The 22,502-nt window shown below is 39.7% G+C and overlaps 1 protein-coding gene across 1 annotated transcript in view; it reads left to right on the top strand.

Moving 5' to 3' along the window:
- LOC131849067 (protein slit) overlaps positions 1-22,502 on the top strand; it is a 125,429-nt gene that overhangs the window by 94,166 nt on the left and 8,761 nt on the right. Inside the window, exons 19-31 of the mRNA XM_059199052.1 lie at positions 50-179; positions 2,155-2,332; positions 3,411-3,520; positions 4,385-4,554; positions 5,341-5,551; positions 15,055-15,194; positions 15,643-15,812; positions 16,533-16,709; positions 17,153-17,228; positions 19,307-19,408; positions 20,906-21,038; positions 21,607-21,716; positions 22,265-22,378. Coding sequence (XP_059055035.1) covers positions 50-179; positions 2,155-2,332; positions 3,411-3,520; positions 4,385-4,554; positions 5,341-5,551; positions 15,055-15,194; positions 15,643-15,812; positions 16,533-16,709; positions 17,153-17,228; positions 19,307-19,408; positions 20,906-21,038; positions 21,607-21,716; positions 22,265-22,378 — 1,821 coding nt within the window. The remainder of the gene's footprint in view (positions 1-49; positions 180-2,154; positions 2,333-3,410; positions 3,521-4,384; positions 4,555-5,340; positions 5,552-15,054; positions 15,195-15,642; positions 15,813-16,532; positions 16,710-17,152; positions 17,229-19,306; positions 19,409-20,905; positions 21,039-21,606; positions 21,717-22,264; positions 22,379-22,502) is intronic.

The following is a 22,502-nucleotide window of genomic DNA, read 5'->3' as shown; positions in this document are numbered from 1 at the left end:
AAATGTGGGGAATAGAGTCCAATTTACATTAACATATATGTGGCCGCAGCTGCGGACGTGGGCTGCCTGTCGCGCGACTACTGCCCGGCCGCGTGCGCGTGCGCCGGCACCGTCGTGCGCTGCGCCCGCGCCGGCCTGCAAGCGCTGCCGCCCGCGCTGCCGCGCCACACCTCCGAGCTGTGAGTACACACACACACAGATATAGATACAGCGCCCCTCGCCACACTACACTCTAAGTGCGCGTCACCGTCGTGCGCTGCGCCCGCGCTGCCGCGCCACACCTCCGAGCTGTGAGTACACACACACAGATATAGATACAGCGCCCCTCGCCACACTACACTCTAAGTGCGCGTCACCGTCGTGCGCTGCGCCCGCGCTGCCGCGCCACACCTCCGAGCTGTGAGTACACACACACACAGATATAGTGATACAGCGCCCCTCGCCACACTACACTCTAAGTGCGCGTCACCGTCGTGCGCTGCGCCCGCGCTGCCGCGCCACACCTCCGAGCTGTGAGTACACACACACAGATATAGATACAGCGCCCCTCGCCACACTACACTCTAAGTGCGCGTCACCGTCGTGCGCTGCGCCCGCGCTGCCGCGCCACACCTCCGAGCTGTGAGTACACACACACACAGATATAGATACAGCGCCCCTCGCCACACTACACTCTAAGTGCGCGTCACCGTCGTGCGCTTCGCCCGCGCTGCCGCGCCACACCTCCGAGCTGTGAGTACACACACACAGATATAGATACAGCGCCCCTCGCCACACTACACTCTAAGTGCGCGTCACCGTCGTGCGCTGCGCCCGCGCTGCCGCGCCACACCTCCGAGCTGTGAGTACACACACACACAGATATAGATACAGCGCCCCTCGCCACACTACACTCTAAGTGCGCGTCACCGTCGTGCGCTGCGCCCGCGCTGCCGCGCCACACCTCCGAGCTGTGAGTACACACACACACAGATATAGATACAGCGCCCCTCGCCACACTACACTCTAAGTGCGCGTCACCGTCGTGCGCTGCGCCCGCGCTGCCGCGCCACACCTCCGAGCTGTGAGTACACACACACACAGATATAGATACAGCGCCCCTCGCCACACTACACTCTAAGTGCGCGTCACCGTCGTGCGCTGCGCCCGCGCTGCCGCGCCACACCTCCGAGCTGTGAGTACACACACACACAGATATAGATACAGCGCCCCTCGCCACACTACACTCTAAGTGCGCGTCACCGTCGTGCGCTGCGCCCGCGCTTTTTACGTTCATCATTATCTCAGCCCGGAAGACGTCCACTGCTGGACAAAGGCCTCCCCAACGATCTCCACGACGATCGGCCCTGCGCTGCTCGCATCCATCGCCTTCCAGCGATCTTGAGCAAATACTTATAAGACCATTAAAATTATTCTAAAATATAAAATTACGATTCAACAAATCGATCCTGCGATACACCACTACCCCGCTACAGCTGGTAACATTATTTAAAAATTTAATATTTACACCTGTCAATTTAATCTCAGGTATTAAAAAAATATATTATATACTAGCTTTTGCCCGCGGCTTCACTCGCGCTAATTTATTTCCTTAGGGGTGGAATTTATCAAAATCTATTCTTAGGGGATGCCTACGTCATAGTAGCTTTATGCATGCAAAGTCCCAGCCCGATCGGTTTAAAATTGACAAAGTTTCATACAAACTTTCATCACCTATTTTATCCCTTTGGGGGTAGAAAAAATCTAAATCCTTTCTTAGCGGATGCCTACGTCATAACATCTACCTGCATGCCAAATTTCAGCCCGATCCGTCCAGTAGTTTGGGCTGTGCGTTGATAGATCACTATGTCAGTCACCTTTGAGTTATATATATTTAGATTTTAAATTACTATCTGGACCCGCAAATGTACATTTGCCATATAAATTAAAATCACTATTAAAAATAAGGATTGATGAGACAAGAGTAAAAATTTAGGATTAAATGTATTGTTTAATGTCCAATCATATTTAGGGGTCACCCTAGAGGTCAAAATACATGATGACAGATTCTCAAACCTACCCCATATGAACACAAAGTTTGGTAACAAACACCGCGACACGAGTATTTTATATATTAGATATAACAATATGTATATATCTTCTGTCTGTCATCAGGTACCTGGAATCCAACGAGATAACCTCGATCTCCTCGGAGCAGATCCGCCACCTGACCCAGCTGACCAGGCTGGACCTGTCCAACAACAAGATTGGTGTACTCTCCAACAATACCTTCGAAGGTCTCACCAAGCTCTCCACCCTCATCGTCAGCTATAACAACTTGAGATGCGTTCAGGTAGGTAACGGCCTCGGTGGGTTAGCGGTTAAACACCATGCTTTACTTCCGATGGTCGCAGGTTCGTAGCTTTATTATACACAGATTACAAATAAAGAACAAAAAAGGTATGCTAAATGCTAAAGAATTGTAACTCTGTACTCAGTTTGCCAGAAAAAAATAGTAATGTAGTGTGTTATAAAATATTTTCTTTATAAAAAAGCTTATTATAAAATTTAAGAATTTATAAATGATAATAATGTTTTTGTAGAAAATATCTAACTTAAAATTCATAGCGCTGACAATGTTATCTGATTGAACAGAGATTAAGTGCGTAGCGGTTTCTATGTTGATTGTCGCATGCCTAATCCTTGTTGCTCTTTTAAATAAATATTGATTTACTTATATTGTGCTTATATTAAGTTTATTCAAATAAACTTAACATAAGCACATTTGAATAGTCAAGTTTTTTGGTTCTACCACTCATTCGGAACGCAGACTCATCTCTCAAAGAACGAGCGAGAAACTTGCGTGTTGCTCTTTTAAATAATTGTTGTGCTAAGTAAATACACATTAACAAGGATTAGGCATGCAACAATCAACACACAAACCGCTACTCACTTAATCTCTGTTCAATCAGATAACATTTTCAGCGCTAAGAATTTCAAGTTAGAATTTTTCTATAAAAAAAAAATATGTTTAAATAAGAAATGATATTTCCGAATTGATTCGATATTGAATAAGCATACGAGCTGAGTTTCTTGTCAGTTCTTCTCATCTCGAAATCATTACGAACTGACGGTAGATTTGATATAGAATAGAAAAAGAATAGACATATCGTAAGTCTGTAATAGAACTACATGAATAAAGATATTTTGAATTTAAATTTGAACTACTTTAATGCTGTTGGCCGCAGCTGGCTTCAGCTTCATCAGACGATACAAAAAAAACTTATTCCTTCCTAAAAGGCCGTCAATGCACTTGCAATTCCCCTGGTGTTACTCTACTCTACTCTGGGATACTCCTAGGGACGGTAATCACTTACCATCATCAAGCTCGATTGTTTGCTACGCTTTAAAATAAATATTTTCTTTCCCAGCGCGACGCCCTCAAAGGTCTGACGCAGCTCCGCGTGCTATCTCTGCACGGCAACAATATCTCGATGCTGGCTGAGGGCGCGTTCAGAGATCTGAAATCTATCTCACACGTGTAAGTATTCAGATGATAATAATACTTTTGAATACCTGTAGAACTGTCGGAAATTCCTGGATATAGATTGAAATTAAAAAGCTCACAATAATTACACAAACTCTCTCCATCTGTCTCCCCCGTCTACCCCCTCTCCCTCTCTCTCTCTCTCTCTCTCTCTCTCTAACTCTCTCCCCCCCCCCTCTATCTTCCCCACCTCTCTCTCTCTCTCCCCCTCTCCCCCCTCTATCTTCCCCACCTCTCTCCCTTCCCCTTACTCTCTCTCTGTCTCCCTCTCACTCTCTAAAGGGATAAAATTTGTGAGTCCGTAATTTTGTTAGGTTGTAGGATCGCTACAGTTAGTAATATGATTTGGCAATATGACATTATACCTGTCAATTTAGTCTCCATAAATAAATAAATAACCCTATAACTACATAGATACATTTTTTTTGTAAATACATACATAATATACATGGAAAACACCCAGTCCCATACAAAAAATCATTCTCCTACATACAAATGTTTGTATCGTCCGAGGAATCGAACCGCACAAGCTGCCGCTAGATCACAGACGCCGTCATTAAGATTATGGTTAAGATTGTTGACGACCTCGGTGGTCTAGCGGTCTAGCACACCGCTTTACGTCCGATGGTCGCGGGTTCGATTCCTCGCACGCCACAAACATTTGTATTTATGAGTATGATTGTTTGTATCGGTCTGGGTGTTTTATATGTATAATATGTATGTATTTACGAAAAGAAAAAAATATCGATGTATTTATATCAGTTATCTAGTACCCATAACACAAGCTTTAGCTAGCCTATATGGCGCTGTGTGAATTGTCCTGAGATTATTATTATTATATTATTGTTGATGGTGTAGTGCGCTGGGTTCGAACCCGCTGTACTGCGACTGCGGGCTGCGCTGGCTGTCGGAGTGGGTGAAGTCGGCCCGCGAGTACGTGGAGCCCGGCATCGCGCGCTGCGCCGAGCCCGCCGCCATGCGGGACAAGCTCGTACTCAGCACGCAGTCACAGGCCTTCCTCTGTCAAGGTACGTACCACTATAGTACGACTGTCCGGCTCGAAGGACCATAAAATAGATGAATTTATAGATGATAGCAATATATAGCAAGAATAAGTTTATTTGCGGACAACGTTATAATTTTAATTTTCATACTGCTTTCTTGATATATGATAGCGTAGCGGCTTTTGTATTGATTGCCGCATGCATCCTCATGTAAAGTGCGAATACTGTAACTACCATATAGTAATTTTTGTAGCTGTGACGTGGTCGAGTGGAATGAGTAGTCATGCTCACTAAAATGTTCAGACATGTGGCGGCGTGGTGGGCCGGGTCATTCGGGACAAATTCTAATTCAAATTCAAAATATCTTTATTCATGTAGGTCTATTACAGACTCTTATGATATGTCAAATCTACCGTCAGTTCGGAATGATGTCGAGATGAGAAGAACTGACAAGAAACTCAGCTCGTATTTTTTTTCAAATAATAGTGGAACATGTTTATAGGGAGAATAGAGTGACCACCAGCATATGCTATCACAAAGAACAGAAAATGTAATCTGTGTTCGTAACCTGAACAGACCAGTCCCCACAAGCAGCACCCGTTCACGAGTATGATGGGTTCACGATTTTTATCTAAATATCTAGGTAGGAGCTGGAAGCCCTTTGCATTCACGGGGCCTGAGGCTGCAGTCCATAAAGCCCGTAGGTAGATCCGCCCCTGCCAGCTGTGTACAACGTACATATATCGGCGAGCGCGCATTAGGTGTCTGACTAGAGTTAGGACGTTACTTATGGCTAGTGTGACGTGACAGGTCCGGCACCCGGTGCGCTGGTGGCCAAGTGCGACAGCTGCCACAGCTCCCCGTGCGGCAACGGCGGCGCCTGCACCGCGGCCGGCGGCGGCTTCCGCTGCAGCTGCGCGCGAGGCTTCACCGGACCCACCTGCCGCGCGCGCATCGACGCCTGCTACGGGGCGCCCTGCCGCCACGGGACCTGCCGCCTGCTCGAGGAGGGCCGCTTCAGGTGACGACCGCTCCTCTCCTCTCTCCTCTCTCCTCTCTCTCTCCTCCACTCGACACCTGCCGCGCGCGCATCGACGCCTGCTACGGGGCGCCCTGCCGCCACGGGACCTGCCGCCTGCTCGAGGAGGGCCGCTTCAGGTGACGACCGCTCCTCTCCTCTCTCCTCTCTCCTCTCTCCTCCACTCGACACCTGCCGCGCGCGCATCGACGCCTGCTACGGGGCGCCCTGCCGCCACGGGACCTGCCGCCTGCTCGAGGAGGGCCGCTTCAGGTGACGACCGCTCCTCTCCTCTCTCCTCTCTCCTCTCTCCTCCACTCGACACCTGCCGCGCGCGCATCGACGCCTGCTACGGGGCGCCCTGCCGCCACGGGACCTGCCGCCTGCTCGAGGAGGGCCGCTTCAGGTGACGACCGCTCCTCTCCTCTCTCCTCTCTCCTCTCTCCTCCACTCGACACCTGCCGCGCGCGCATCGACGCCTGCTACGGGGCGCCCTGCCGCCACGGGACCTGCCGCCTGCTCGAGGAGGGCCGCTTCAGGTGACGACCGCTCCTCTCCTCTCTCCTCTCTCCTCTCTCCTCTCTCCTCTCTCCTCCACTCGACACCTGCCGCGCGCGCATCGACGCCTGCTACGGGGCGCCCTGCCGCCACGGGACCTGCCGCCTGCTCGAGGAGGGCCGCTTCAGGTGACGACCGCTCCTCTCCTCTCTCCTCTCTCCTCTCTCCTCTCTCCTCCACTCGACACCTGCCGCGCGCGCATCGACGCCTGCTACGGGGCGCCCTGCCGCCACGGGACCTGCCGCCTGCTCGAGGAGGGCCGCTTCAGGTGACGACCGCTCCTCTCCTCTCTCCTCTCTCCTCTCTCCTCCACTCGACACCTGCCGCGCGCGCATCGACGCCTGCTACGGGGCGCCCTGCCGCCACGGGACCTGCCGCCTGCTCGAGGAGGGCCGCTTCAGGTGACGACCGCTCCTCTCCGCTCTCCTCTCTCCTCTCTCCTCTCTCCTCCACTCGACACCTGCCGCGCGCGCATCGACGCCTGCTACGGGGCGCCCTGCCGCCACGGGACCTGCCGCCTGCTCGAGGAGGGCCGCTTCAGGTGACGACCGCTCCTCTCCTCTCTCCTCTCTCCTCTCTCCTCTCTCCTCTCTCCTCTCTCCTCTCTCCTCTCTCCTCTCTCCTCTCTCCTCCACTCGACACCTGCCGCGCGCGCATCGACGCCTGCTCGTTCGTCAGCAACAGTAACCATTTATGGTATTTATTGTAAATTTGACAATTTTACCGTAACTAATGGTCGCCCCGTGATTTATTTTAGATTAATTTCAGATTCAGTGAACCTCACACATTTTTTTTATACTACGATGTTGGCAACCAAGCATACGGCCCATCTGATGGTAAATGGTTACCGTAGCCTATAAACGCCTGATACACCAGGGGTGTCACGCGTTGCCGACCCTTAAGCAACCTTAATATATCCTTCTTGATAAACTCCATGCTGTAGTCTCTCGAGAAAACCTCGGCAGGTAGTTCATTCCAGAATCTATGTGTACGCGGGAGGAAGCTCCTCTGAAACCGCACTGTCCGAGACTGTAGATTCCAGCTTGTCAGGATGAATTCCCTGTCGATGGCCTATATATTATAATCTATACATATTTATAAATAAAATTGTAGTGTCTGTTTGTAATATTGAAATAACCGTTTTTTACTACATGCATTTTAACCAAAATAACATTTTTTACAATTTTTGTCTGTCTGTCTGTTTGTTCCGGCTAATCTCTGAAATGGCTGGATCGATTTTGACGGGACTTTTTTTGGCAGGTAGCTGATGTGATAAGGAGTAACTTAGGCTACTTTTCTTTTAGAAAAATAAAGTTAAATTCTACGCGGACGAAGTCGCGGGAACAGCTCTAATAGTAATATTATTATACTACCCTCAATTCAACTTGTAGACTTTAACAATAAACAATAGAGTATATATGCGTGTGCGTCAAATACACGGTAGTATATGTTTTTTTATTGAAATAATGTATTTTTTATGCATAATTATACAAAACTATGACATCATCCTGCGCTCCATCTCTATACAAACTATAAGTGTGCGAATTTCATACTCCATCGTCCGAGCAAATTTCTTAAAAAGCGGAAGCAAAGTTTTTGTACACTTATTTTTTTTCTATTTATGATAATGTAATGGTGCACCCGCCTGCGCTAACGGTTTACGCTGGCAGCACCAGTGGGGGATGATAAGATGAGCATGAGGTCAGGTCAGTTAGCACATAGTGACAAATTCACCAGGAATTTATCACGATGGTTTCCAGGGGGAGCCGCGTGGAGGTCAACCTGACATGGTACATTGCTAGCAATGAGATCAACAGTTCACATTACTAACAATCTCATCATTTATCTCCTGTTTCACGTATTAATGAGTCCATAATTATCGTTACTGTGAAAGATTAATTTTAAATATTAGATACTATCAGACCCGACCAGGTGTTGCTGTGTCTAAGGTTCTGGAATAAAATAATATTGCGACTATAAATTGAGATGTAAGCTATCCTATCTTTCAAGTTGAATCAAATTGCACACAATGTGCAAATCAAATTTGCAATCAGTTCAGTAGTTTAGGAGTCCATCGCGGACAAACAACGTGACACGTAATTTTTATACATAAAAATTATTATTACGTATCAAGTTATCAACATTTATAGAGTATGATGGAAGATCATGGAAAGTGGCAAGAGCTCCACCGACAAGAGGGTGCTCTTAAATTATGAAAGAACTAGCTCTCCCAGCGACCTTATCCGCTTGGAATTTAACTTTATTTTTCTGAATTAAAATAGCCTAAGTTACTCCTTATAACATCAGCTACCTGCCAAAAAAAGTCGGCCATTTCAGAGATTAGCCGGAACAAACAGACTGAGCTGGTATGGGCATGTTATGCGGAGGAATGAGGACCATGTCTTATGGAAAGTGTATAATATGAATGTGGATGGATGTAAAAGGACGCCCTAAGAAAAGATGGATGGATTGTGTGAAAGATGATATGAATAAAAGAAGAGTATGTTTAGATATGACGATTGATAGAGATCAGTGGAAGAGAATGACATACTGCGCCGACCCCAAATAATGGGATAAAGGCAAGGCAATGTCTGTCTGTTTTATAAAAAAAATTGTAAAAAATGTAATTTTGGTGTATGTCTAAAAATTCCCGTGTCATTACCATACTCCTCTGAAACGGCTTCATCGATTTTTATGGATATTCTGTAGGTCTGAGAATCGGCTCCTATCTATTTTTCATACCCCTAACTGATAAGGGTTGTCCACCCCTAACATTATTTTTTTATAATGTGTATAATAATAATTAATAATTTTTACCCTTCTAACACCAACCCCTATTTTTTGTAGCATTATTAATTTATACGGCAAAACAACGTTTGCTGGGACAGCTATTCTTTATATATAACAATTACTTTTCACGTTGTTTGTCCGCGATGGACTCCTAAACTATTGAACCGGTTGCAAATTTGATTTGCACATTGTGTGCAATTTGATCCAACTTGAAAGATAGGATAGCTTACATCTCAATTTATAGTCGCAATATTGTTTTATTCAAGAACCTTAGACACAGCAACACCTGGTCGGGTCTGATAGTATCTAATATTTAAAATTAATCTTTCACAGTAACGATAATTATGGACTCATTAATACGTGAAACAGGAGATAAATGATGAGATTGTTAATAATGTGGACTGTTGATCTCAGTGCTAGTAATGTACCATATCAGGTTAATCTTCAAGCGGTTCCCCCTAGAAACCATCTTGATAAATTCCTGGTGAATTTGTCACGATGGGCTAACCGACCTGGCCTCATGCTCATCTTATCATCCCCCACTGGTGCTGCCAGCGTAAACCGTTAGCGCAGGCGGGTGCACCATTACATTATCATAAATAGAAAAAAAATAAGTGTACAAAAACTTTGCTTCCCTTTTTAAGAAAATTGCTCGGACGATCGAGTATGAAATTCGCACACTCATAGTTTGTATAGAGATGGAGCGCAGGATGATGTCATAGTTTTGTATAATTATGCATAAAAAATACATTATTTCAATAAAAAAACATATACTACCGTGTATTTGACGCACACGCATATATACTCTATTGTTTATTGTTAAAGTCTACAAGTTGAATTGAGGGTAGTATAATAATATTACTATTACTAGCTGTTCCCGCGACTTCGTCCGCGTAGAATTTAACTTTATTTTTCTAAAATAAAAGTAGCCTAAGTTACTCCTTATTACATCAGCTACCTGCCAAAAAAAGTCGGCCATTTCAGAGATTAGCCGGAACAAACAGACTGTCTGTCTGTTTTATAAAAAAAATTGTAAAAAATGTAATTTTGGTGTATGTCTAAAAATTCCCGTGTCATTACCATACTCCTCTGAAACGGCTTCATCGATTTTTATGGATATTCTGTAGGTCTGAGAATCGGCTCCTATCTATTTTTCATACCCCTAACTGATAAGGGTTGTCCACCCCTAACATTATTTTTTTATAATGTGTATAATAATAATTAATAATTTTCACCCTTCTATCACCAACCCCTATTTTTTTAAAGCGTTATTAATTTATATGGCAAAACAACGTTTGCCGGGACAGCTATTCTTTATATATAACAATTACTTTTCACGTTGTTTGTCCGCGATGGACTCCTAAACTACTGAACTGATTGCAAATTTGATTTGCACATTGTGTGCAATTTGATCCAACTTGAAAGATAGGATAGCTTACATCTCAATTTATAGTCGCAATATTGTTTTATTCAAGAACCTTAGACATGGCAACGCGTGTTCGGATCTGCTAGTCTAACATAATATCTCAGGACAATTAACACAGCGCCATCTAGTCCCACTGTAAGCAGAGCTTGTGTTATGGGTACTAGACAATTGATATAAATACGTAGAAACATTTTTTTTGTAAATACATACATATAATACAGAAAAAACACACAGACCGATATAAACAATCATACTTATGGATACAAATATTTGTGCCGTGCGAGGAATCGAACCCGCGGCCATCGTAAGTAAAACGGTGTGCTATAGCGCTAGACGCCTTCAGATACAAATAATACGCAAATATGTTATTTGCGTAGAAAAAACCATCAGGCGTTTTGACTTTATATTTTTTCACTTAGATCTTTTAAACTACGCAACTGATTTTAATGCAGTTTTTAACAATCTATAGAGTGATTCATAAAGAAGGTTTACATGTATAATACTTGTATACCCGTGCGAAGACGGGGCAAGTATTTAGTACTTTATAATAAACTTTTGTTATCGAAAGCGCCACAAGTTGAAATTCGTTCCAATGTAAATTGAGGGAATATTATTGAAACATAACTTCTGTTTTACTACCCCGTTTTAATTTTACTAAATAAATTACATTTTGGTTCCTTTAAAAAAAAAATTATGCTTGTCTGTTTGTTCTTGCTAATCTCTGAAACACGTAACTTAGACTACTTTTCACTTTAGGAATTTCATTTATTTTAACAAAGAGGAATTTAAATCCCTTATAGTCGCGGGTAATAGCTTTTTTCTCTTATAAATATTATTTTAATACTCTTTTCTATATTACACTGGCTACTCGCCTCGACTTCGCCCGGGTGTACATGTATTATATATATAAGCTTTCTCTGGAATCACTCTATATATTAAAAAAATATATTAAACATATTATTAATAAAAATAATAATTATTTAATAATCATTATATAGTATAAAACAAAGTCGCTGTCGCTGTCTGTCCGTCCCTATGTATGCTTAAATCTTTAAAACTACGCAACGGATTTCGAAGCGGTTTTCTTTAATAGATAGAATGATTCAAGAGGCAGGTTTATATATATACTACATGTACATAATAATAATATAAATCAACAAATACAATAATATTTAAACCAATCTAAACCTCATACAAATTTCTCCATACAAAATGACATAGGTAATGTTAGTTCCGCAACTTGATACTAGATGGCGCTGTGACAAATGTAGAACGCGATATGGTTTCGTTTTGGCCGCCGGTAGATAGTCCTGCCGCGCGATCGTCTCGTCGTGTGAATTGTTCAGACCTACCGAAATAGGTCCCGGGTTCGATTCTTTTGTATTTTTGCAGCGATTATACATTTTATTATGTATTGTCGCTAATTAATCCACTAAAAGCTAAATGTGTTAAGAAATTAATACGTTTATATGAAAATCATACTGTTCAAGAATTTTGAATGGTCGATTTAATTGTATTGAAAAAGAATGCAATTTGTTATTTTTTGTCTTATATATTATTTAATTGCTTATATATATATATTTAATTAATAATTCTGCTTTAATTAAAAAAAATATATAATTTTTTAATTAGATTTATTTTGAAAATAATATTTCTAGTACTTGGTAGTTCTAGTACTTCTAGTACTAGTATTGAGACAAAATGCAATTAGTTTTTTTTTATTTATTATATCATAAATTAAAAAAATAAATGTATTTTTCAATATATTTTTTTTACTAGATAAATTATAATTTAATTTAATTGTTTAAAAAGTAAAGTACTTTGAATGGTTGATTTAATTATCTAATTGTATTAAAAAAGATGCAATTTGTTTGTTTTATTTATAATATTATAAATGAAATAAGTGTTTTCAATATTTTTTTTACTAAATAAATTATAATTATAATTTATATGAAAATAAAATTGGTGGAGTACTTTGGTTGATTAATTGTATTGATCTATCTATCTATCTATCTATATATATTAATTAAAATATACCAAATACTTAATAATTCTGGTTTCTGAGTATTTGAAATTAATATGTTATATTTATTTCATTTTAAAAATAATATTTTTATAAATTGAAATATTCAGAAATAATAATAAATCTGATATTTGAAAATTCCGAATATTCAATTCATTGTTTTAATTTTTTTTTTTTTGACAAATAATTTGAATTATATTTTTAATATAAAAAATCAGCTTTATAAATATTTCAATTAACATGTTTCTTTGTAAAATATATATTTTTTAAATAAACAATATATTTTTTAATATTCAGAATTTATTCTTTTTACATTAGAATTTTTTTTTTTATATTTATGATATTAGATAATCATTTTTTTTATATATCATTTCTAAATCATTAGAACTAATGATAATCAATTAAGAAAAGATCGTTGTATGATAAATATCGAATGAAAATTATCGACGTTTGCCTAACTGATTTCATATCATAATACGTATCGAATAATCTTTTGTTTTTTAAAGAGTAACTGATTTGAATGATCATGTAATACACATATCGAATAATCTTTTGTTTTTTTAAAGAGTAACTAGCTATGCACCGACAGCGACTTTGTTTTAGAAATAGAAATAGAAATGTACATGTATGTGTATTATACACTTTAAACAGAATCACTATTTTGATAAAAAAATTCTTCATCAAATCCGTTGTTGCAGTTTTAAAGATTTATATAAATAATTACATAACAAGTAAGGGACAGACAACATAGAAATCGCTACGACATTATTAGCGACTTTGTTTTTTATACTATGTAATGATGATAATAATAATCTGAGGACAATTCACACAGCGCCATCTAGACCCAAGTTAAGCTAGCTAAAGCTTGTGTTATGAGTACTAGATAACTGATACAAACATATAGATATATATTTATAATATTATTAAGATTAAGATTATATGATCGCCCTCAGACGATTGTACCCTATTCCATAGGGTGCACAATACTGGGGTAGTTCACCCCAGTACGCCCGGGTAAAGAGCGTATGCTCGGGGTCCAGACCCGGCAGGCAAAAAGAGCTCGTATGAGACCACACTCCAGAGTCTAAACTCCAATCTGCATTCCGAATGAGTGGTAGAATCAAAATATAACTATTCAAAAGTGCTTGTAATGAGTTTATTTGAATAAAGACTATTTCTACTTCTATTTCTATTTCCAATAATTTATAGTGAACTAGCTGTACACGCGACTTCGTCCGTGTGGAATTTAAGTTTATTTTTCTGAAATAAAAGTAGCTTAAGTTACTGTTACATTAGCTACCTTGCAAAAAAGTCTCGTCAAAATCGGTCCAGGCTTTTCAGAGATTAGCCGAAACAAACAGACAGATAAAAATTGTAAAATGTTATTTTGGTGTATGTACTGTATTTATATTCGTATGCATGTAGTAAAAAACGGTTATTTCAATATTACAAACAGACACTACAATTTTATTTATATGTATTAGATTACACCGCAATACTTTACTTTACTTTACTTTACTTTACAATGTGGTAGATAAAAAACAAATTGTTGACTATTCAAAAGTGCTTAAATTAAGTTTATTTGAATAAATGATTTTCTATTCTATTCTATTCTATTCTACTTACCATAGACCTCAAAAAAATAGATTTCCGCATTCCTTCTCTATATAAACTTCGCACGGGCCCAATTTTACATTTTGATGTTGTCATATTTGTTTCTATAAACCGCCTTACTTCCGATGGTCGCGGGTTCGATTCTTTTTTTTGTAGCCTTAAATATACTTGTACTGTACTTCCAACCATTACATCACTTTAAAAACTATTATAATGTATTTAAGTAATAAATATGACAATATATATATTTTCTCTACAGTTCTCTTCTGATCTGTTTTTTTTTTTTTGGTTCGGTTTTTCCCTTTTTAGGGAAAGGCAAAAGGACTCAGCCCATACAGCCTACCATACCTTCTGATCTCTATAATATTATATCCTTTTTATTTTATGTCAATATATTTTGGCGCCAAAGTTATTTCACCTTTTTAAAATGGACTACAGGCAACAGAACAAACCCCAACAGTTATAATATTGAGACTATATTCAAAGTGGGATATTTAACAATACCCGTAGTAGAAAGTACAATAGGTACAGTCTATACGGTTTCACCTTGCCATTGTGTTTACCTCTATTGCATGATACTGATATTTTAAAACTTTATCTGTAATTGTAGTTTGTATAATGTGTCTATTTTTTTTAATGGTTGATAATGGAATGGTGCACCCGCCTGCGCTAACGGTATACGCTGGCAGCACCAGTGGAGGATGATAAGATGAGCATGAGGTCAGGTCAGTTAGCCCATCATTATAAATTCAACAATAATTTATCACGATGGTTTCCAGGGGGAACCGCGTGGAGGTCAACCTGACATGGTACATTGCTAGTAATGAGATCATCACTCCACATTACAAACAAACCTCTTTCTCCCCCTAATATGTGTATTAGGTACAGCTATATTATTATGATTATTATCATTTTGTTTTAATTAATAAACTTTAAGAATGCATCACGATGGTTTCCAGGGGAGCCGCGTGGAGGTCAACCTGATATGGTACACTACTATCCACTTTCCACACACATACATTATTACATTAAAGTGTCGTAAGTAACTGTGCCCCATATATTTAGTGAGAAGTATAATGGGTTCTGTATGTACAGATGTGCATGCCAACCCGGGTATACGGGGGTTCGATGCGAGCAGAACATCGACGACTGCGTGTCCCACCGCTGCCAGAATAACGCCACCTGCGTCGACCGCCTCGAGGGCTACACCTGCAAGTGCTCGCCCGGCTACATGGGTCAGTATGCAACATTTTTTTTTCGGACTACTCCAATGCTGTTGGCCGCAGCTGGCCTTTACAGCTTCACCGGACGGTAGGCGAGTATCATGTAGTATGGCGAGTAGTGTATCATAAAAAAATAGAAACTAAAAATTTTGTCTAAATTCTTAAAAAAAAATTTTGGTGTTGGACTACCCCTAACATTTAGGGGGATGAAAAATAGATGTTGGCCGATTCTCAGACCTACTCAATAAGCTCACAAAATTTCATGAGAATCGGTCAAGCCGTTTCGGAGGAGTATGGGAACGAAAACTGTGACACGAGAATTTTATATATAAGATTTTTATTACGAGGTAAATTTATTTATTTACCTGCACACTCTTTGGTGCGCGAAAGTGCGGGCGAGTAAATGCAGATAGTAGTTTTTTTTTATAACAATTACTAATGATGTAATTATTGATCTAAGGCGAGTTCTGCGAGAAGAAGATCCCCTTCTGTACCCCTGAGTTCAACCCGTGCGCTAACGGTGCGCAGTGCACGGACCACGGCAGCCACTACACCTGCTCGTGTCCGAGGGGCTACTCCGGACAGAACTGCACCATCAACCCGGACGACTGCGTCAATCATATGTGCCAGGTATGAGGTCAAGGGTCAAGGGTAGAAACGAGGGGCCAAGGTGGATAAGTGAGGGGTCAAGGGGAGAAGAGAGAGGTCAAGGGGGTGAAGAGAAGGGTCTTGTTTTTAAGAATGATAATGTATTGATGCATCCGTTTGCGTTAACGATATACGCTGGCGAGGTACCAGTGGAGGATGATAAGATGAACGTGGGGTCAGGTCAGTTAGCGCATCGTGGCAAAATACCAGGAAACTATCAGGATGGTTTCCAGGGACCACGTGGAGGTCAACCTGACATGGTACACTGCTAGGAAGGGGGTTATTATACCAAAATACTAACAATCCCCTACCACAGACGAGAAGGGCCAAAGGGGTGAAAAGAGGGGTCAAGAGGGAGAAGAAAAGGGTCAAAGGGGAGAAGTATTATTAGTATTGTACTTTATAAAAGAAAAGGAGCAACTTTTGAAATATACTGTATGACAAGCAGTCTACGACACGAAATACGAAATGCCTTCCGGAAAATAGCACCTAACACAAAAAAATTTAAATATATACATTTTTTTGTTTGTTTAATGTGTGTTTTAAGTTTTCTACTGAATATATATCATTTCATTTCATTTCATATAATTTAAATTAACTTTTTTAATCTAAATATCGTGAAAAGCTGTTAATTGGAAAACGCAGAGATTATTTTTTTAACTATAAGATATCGGATCTTTTATGATATGGTTCTGTTCGCAGAACGGCGCCCGGTGCGTGGACGGCCTGGAGGAGTACGAGTGCGAGTGCGGCGCGGGGTTCGCGGGACGATACTGCGAGGCGGCGCCCCACGCCGCGCTCGGGACATCGCCCTGCGCGCACCACGACTGCCTGCACGGCGTGTGCTACCTGCCGCCCGCCCCCGCACTGCCCGCCCTCGTGAGTACACCCGCCGCCCTCGAGAGCCACCCGTCACCCTCGAGAGTACACCCGACGCTCTCAACAACACACCCGCCGCCCACGTCTGTACACCCGCCGCCCCACGACTCGAGAGTACACCCGACGCTGTTGTCAATTCACCCGTCACCCTCGAGAGTACACCCGACGCTCTCGACAATTCACCCGTCGCCCTCGAGAGTACACCCGACGCTCTCAACAACACACCCGCCGCCCACGTCTGTACACCCGCCGCCCTCGAGAATACACCTGGCGCCCAAGTCAAAAGGTAAGTACACCAATAGCAAGCAGAGCAGCTAATAAGCAAAGCAGTTTTATCGTTAATTTAATAAAAAGATAGTTTTTGTTGTATTATTTAAAAAAAAGCAGATGCAGTCGCGGAATATAGGTAGTGAAATAATAAAAGAGCAGTTTCTGATCCTCAGGACGATATCATGATGGAGAGGCCGGCGCTGGTCGCTGCCAACGAGTACCTCTGCAAATGCGCGCCCGGATACTCTGGTATGTGTCAATATATAGTAACATAATAATAACGTCCAGACACTACTCTCCCTCTCTCTCTCTCTAACATACACTCTCACACACACACACACACACACACACTAATAGTTACACGAACACATATATTAGACACTATTCTCGCTATATATATATTTTTCGTAAATATATTGTTCAAAATCTACCCTGTAACATCGTAAGCACAGATTATTATATTAGAGTCCGTTAGTTTTCTGTTCCCGCGCCTTTGCCCTCCCTTACCTAGTACTGAACTGACCGTACAGCGGCCTTGACGCGCGCGCGCATTGTGTTGTGAATTAAAATAAATTAGAACTATGTTAAACCTACTGTGAAACTGGAAAGCTAGCGAAGATATCTTCGAGACCCTGAAACCCAAGAAATCCGCAGAACCATACAGGTACGTGACAGACGTCATATATATAGTAACATTTTGGTAGCAGAGCGTGGTCTCTCTCTCTCGGACCTCTGGGTTACACACACACACACACACACACTACATATTATACATATTAATACTAAATGTTTCTAAACACTATAACGCGCCGCTTACTAACCTCTCAGTTTTATATATATCCTTTACTCACTTACGGGATAATATTCTGGGGTAAATCAGTCAACGTGCAATCTACTTTCATACTTCAAAAAAAATGTCTTCGTAGAATATATAATGTCAATAGATATGACTCATTGAGAAATGTGTTTAAGGATTTAAAATTTTTAACCTTGACATGTATGTATATATTAGAAATAGCTTTGTTTGTGAAATGTTTGTAAAATAACGGATCATTTTTGTAAAAGGATAGAAATAAAGAGTAATTTAAGATCGCAATATAAATATGATATGTAGGTACATCTGTACCGTTTATTCTTCTAGTTATATGTATAGTAAAAAAACCTACATAATTTAAATAAAAATATTTAATCATTTGCCTGATAGCATCAAGTCACTGGATGCTGGACAATTTGAAAGAACCTTAAAACAATGGTTATTGTGTAAATGCTTTTACAACTTAGATGAATATTACCTTGATGGAGGGGAGTGACAAATTGTTTGATCTACAGTTTTGTTGTAGATATTTTATATATATATTTTTTGGTTTTTGTAATTTGGTTATTTGATGTAATTGTATATTTTAATTTCATATTGTACGTCCGAAATGGATAAACTGGTCGTTTCCATATATGATGTAACACAGTTATAGACAATAAATGCTTATCTTATCTTATCTTATCTTGCCTTATGATTGACTGGTAGAGAACGAGAAAGTGTTAAGTTCGCCATATGTAGGTACATTTATTTATTTATTCTTTTCCACACAAAATTGTATACGCAATGTATTGGACTTAATTGCCTGATGGCATTCTCTACCAGTCAACAGTCGCGTTGATCAGAGATAATAAGGCGGTGCAGTTTATAATTAATATATGAAGAAAAACAAATATAGATAAATAAAGGAAAATAATATTATACATATTATTATATGCAAATATATACATATACATATATAATATACCCCTATAAAATAACATATATAAACAAAATATTTATACAAAACTAAAAAGACTAAAAAGATAACCAACCATATATATATACAAGTAAGGATGTTTTATCTATCGATCCAAACTCACAAACTATATTATTATTGTTACTAGCTGTCCCGGCAAACGTTGTTTTGCCTTAAAATAAAAAAAAAAATAGGGGTGGACTACCCCTAACATTTAGGGGGATGAAAAATAGTTGTTGGCCGATTCTCAGACCTACTCAATACGCTCAAAAATTTCATGAGAATCGGTCAAGCCGTTTCGGAGGAGTATGGGAACGAAAACTGTGACACGAGAATTCTATATATAAGATTTATATATCGTATTTTTGCATTAAAGTTTAAATAAATAAATTATACATAGAAAACGCCCAGACCGATACACACAATTATACTCATGAGTACAAATGTTTGTGCCGTGCGAGGAATCGAACCCGCGACCAGGTAGTAAGGCGGTACACTAACCACTAGACTACCGAGGCCCTCAATTATCATTATATCTATGTTGTATTGTTTTAGGTCGCTTTTGCGAGTACCTCACTTCCCTCACATTCAACCACAACGACTCCCTCGTGGAGCTGGAGCCGCTACACACCACGCCGCAAGCAAATGTCACGTTAGGTGAGTTTTATTATGATATAGCTGTACACGCGACTTCGTCCGCGTGGACTTTAACTTTTTCTAAAATAATTGTAGCCTAAGTCACTCATTAGATCAGCTGACTGTCAAAAAAAGTGCCGTCAAAATCAGTCCAGCCATCAAAACAGCAGTCCATCTCTGAAATGAGATTAGCCGGAACGAATAGACAGACAAAAATAGTAAAAAATGTTATTTTGGTGTATGTACCGTATTTATATTCATATGTATGTAGTAAAAAACGGTTATTTCAATATTACAAACAGACACTCCAATTTTATTTATATGTATAGACTAGACGTTCCCGCGGCTTCGTCCGCGTGGAATTGACTTTATTTTTCTAAAAAAACAATTTTTTTTAAAGTTACTCCTTATTACATCAGCTACCTACCAAAAAATGTCCCCTCAAAATCGGTCCAGCTATTTCAGAGATTAGCCAAAATTAGCAAATATTGTAAAAAATGATATTTTGGTGTATGTACCGTATTTATATTCATATGCATGTAGTAAAAAACGGTTATTTCAATATTACAAACCTACACTCCAATTTTACATTTTTTTCACACTACAGGCAATAATAAATACGGTACATACACCAAAATAACATCTTTTGTCTGTCTGTTTGTTCCGGCTAATCTCTGCAATGGCTGGACCGATATTGACGGGTCTTTTTTTGGCAGATAGCTAATGTAATTAGGAGTAACTTAAGGTACTTTCATTTCAAAAAAATTAACAAATTAAATTAAAAAAAAAAACACTCAGACCAAAATAAATTTAAATTCCAAGTGGACGAAGTTGCTAGTACATCTAGTTACAATAAAATACCAGAGTCTGTTATAAATCTGCCAGAAAAAAGATTTAAATTTCAAATAAAACAGTTCCTTTGCAAAAAAGCTTACTATATAATTGAAGAATTCGTTAACGATAATAATGTTTTTATAGAAAAACTTTAAATCCATAGCACTGACAATATTATCTGATTACACTAATAATGAGTGCGTAGCGACTTCTATGTTGATTATCGCATGCCTCTTACTTGTTATACTGTAATTATTTATATAAAAAAACATCTATTAAAAAGAGCAACACACAAGTTGCTTGCTCATTCTTCTTGTGATGAATCTGCATTCCGAATGAGTGGTAGAATCGAAATATGACTATTCAAAAGTGCATGTAAATGAGTTTATTTGAATAAAGATTATTTCTATTTCTATTTCCATTTCCATTTCTTTCCATTTCTTTCCATTTCCATTTCCATTTCCATTTCCAGTTCCATTTCCATCTTTCCATTTCCATCCATTTCTATTTCCATTTCTTCCATTTCCATTTCCATTTCCATCTCTTTCCATCTTTCTATCCATTTCCATCTCTTTCCATCTTTCCATTTCCATCTCTTTCCATCCATTTCCATTTCCATTTCCATTTCTATTTCTATTTCTTTTAATATCTCTATTTCTATTTCATGATGAGTCTTGTTGGTAGTGTTCAGCACGACACAGCTCCACGGCGTGCTGCTATACGTCGGTGATAACGAGCACCTGGCCGTGGAGCTGTTCAATGGACGCATACGCATCAGCTACGACGTTGGCAATTACCCAACTTCCACCATGTACAGGTAACTTTACTTTATTTATTTACAACCCGACTTGACGACCTCGGTGGTCTAGCGGTCTAGCACACCGCTTTACGACCTATGCTCGCGGGTTCGAGACCTGTTCCTCGGCACAAACATTTGTATTCATGAGTATGATTGTTTGTATCGGTCTGGGTGTTTTCTATGTGTAATATGTATGTATTTACAAAAAAAATCTATGTATTTATATCAGTTGTCTATAATAATCTCAGGACAATTCACACAGCGCCATCTAGTCCCAAGTTCAGCTAGCTAAAGCTTGTGTTATGGGTACAAGATAACTGATACATATACATAGATTTTTTTTCCGTAAATACATACATATTATACATAGAAAATACCCAGACCGATGCAAACAATCATACTCTTGAATACAAATGTTTGTGCCGTGCGAGGAATCGAACCCGCGACCATCGGACGTAAAGCAGTATGCTAGACCACTAGACCATCGAGGTCGTCAAAATGTATGTAAAGTAAGTGTGACGCAGACGAAGTCGCACGGGTCAGTTAGTATATACAATTACCACACAATTGTTACCACTGCCAACAGTTTCGAGATGGTCTCCGACGGCAATTACCACAAAGCTGAACTGCTGGCCGTGAAGAAAAACTTCACGCTGCGTGTGGACGACGGGCCCGCCAGGTCTATCATAAATGAAGGTGATTCTTGATTTATTTTAGTTATTTTTTTTAAATACGAGCTGAGTTTCTTGTCAGTTCTTCTCATCTCGAAATCATTCCGAACTGACGGTACATTTGACAATATACATATAAATAAAGATATTTTGAATTTGAGACCTTGAATTTGAACTTGAATTTGAATATAGATAATTTGAATGTGAGTTTGAGTTTGAATTTGAAGTTGAATTTGAATTTGAATTTGAGTTTGAATTTGAATTTGAATTTGAATTTGAATTTGAATTTGAATTTGAATTTGAATTTGAATTTGAATTTGAATTTGAATTTGAATTTGAATTTGAATTTGAATTTGAATTTGAATTTGAATTTGAATTTTATGTCAGTTTAATAAGTAATCTGTTTATTTATTGTTTTCTTTGTCTTGTGCAATAAAGAGTTTAAATAAATAAAGATACGGTAAACTATATAAATACTTACTATACTTGTTTAAAATTGGAAAAAATATTATTCATAAGCGGATAAAATGTTCTACACGAATTAATGATTTTTGAATTTGACATGTTGTTCAGGGTCTAAGGAGTATCTGCGAGTTGAACGCCCCATGTACCTGGGCGGAGTGCCGGAAGACATCGCCAAGGACGCCTTCTCCAAATGGCATCTCAGGAACATCACCAGCTTCAAAGGTACATAGAGTAGATTCAAAGTTAACACTGTTCACATCTATATTGTTGAAAAATCTGATATTTTAAAAATATTAACAGCATTGTTATTACAAGAATTATTTCATACATATTTTTTACTTGTAAT

This window comes from Achroia grisella, unplaced genomic scaffold, assembly GCF_030625045.1.
Source record: "Achroia grisella isolate CSIRO2021 unplaced genomic scaffold, CSIRO_AGI_Agris_v1 utg633, whole genome shotgun sequence".
Lineage (NCBI taxonomy): Eukaryota > Metazoa > Arthropoda > Insecta > Lepidoptera > Pyralidae > Achroia > Achroia grisella.
Note: the sequence above shows the minus strand (reverse complement) of the source record. Positions and strands in the feature narration are given on the sequence as shown.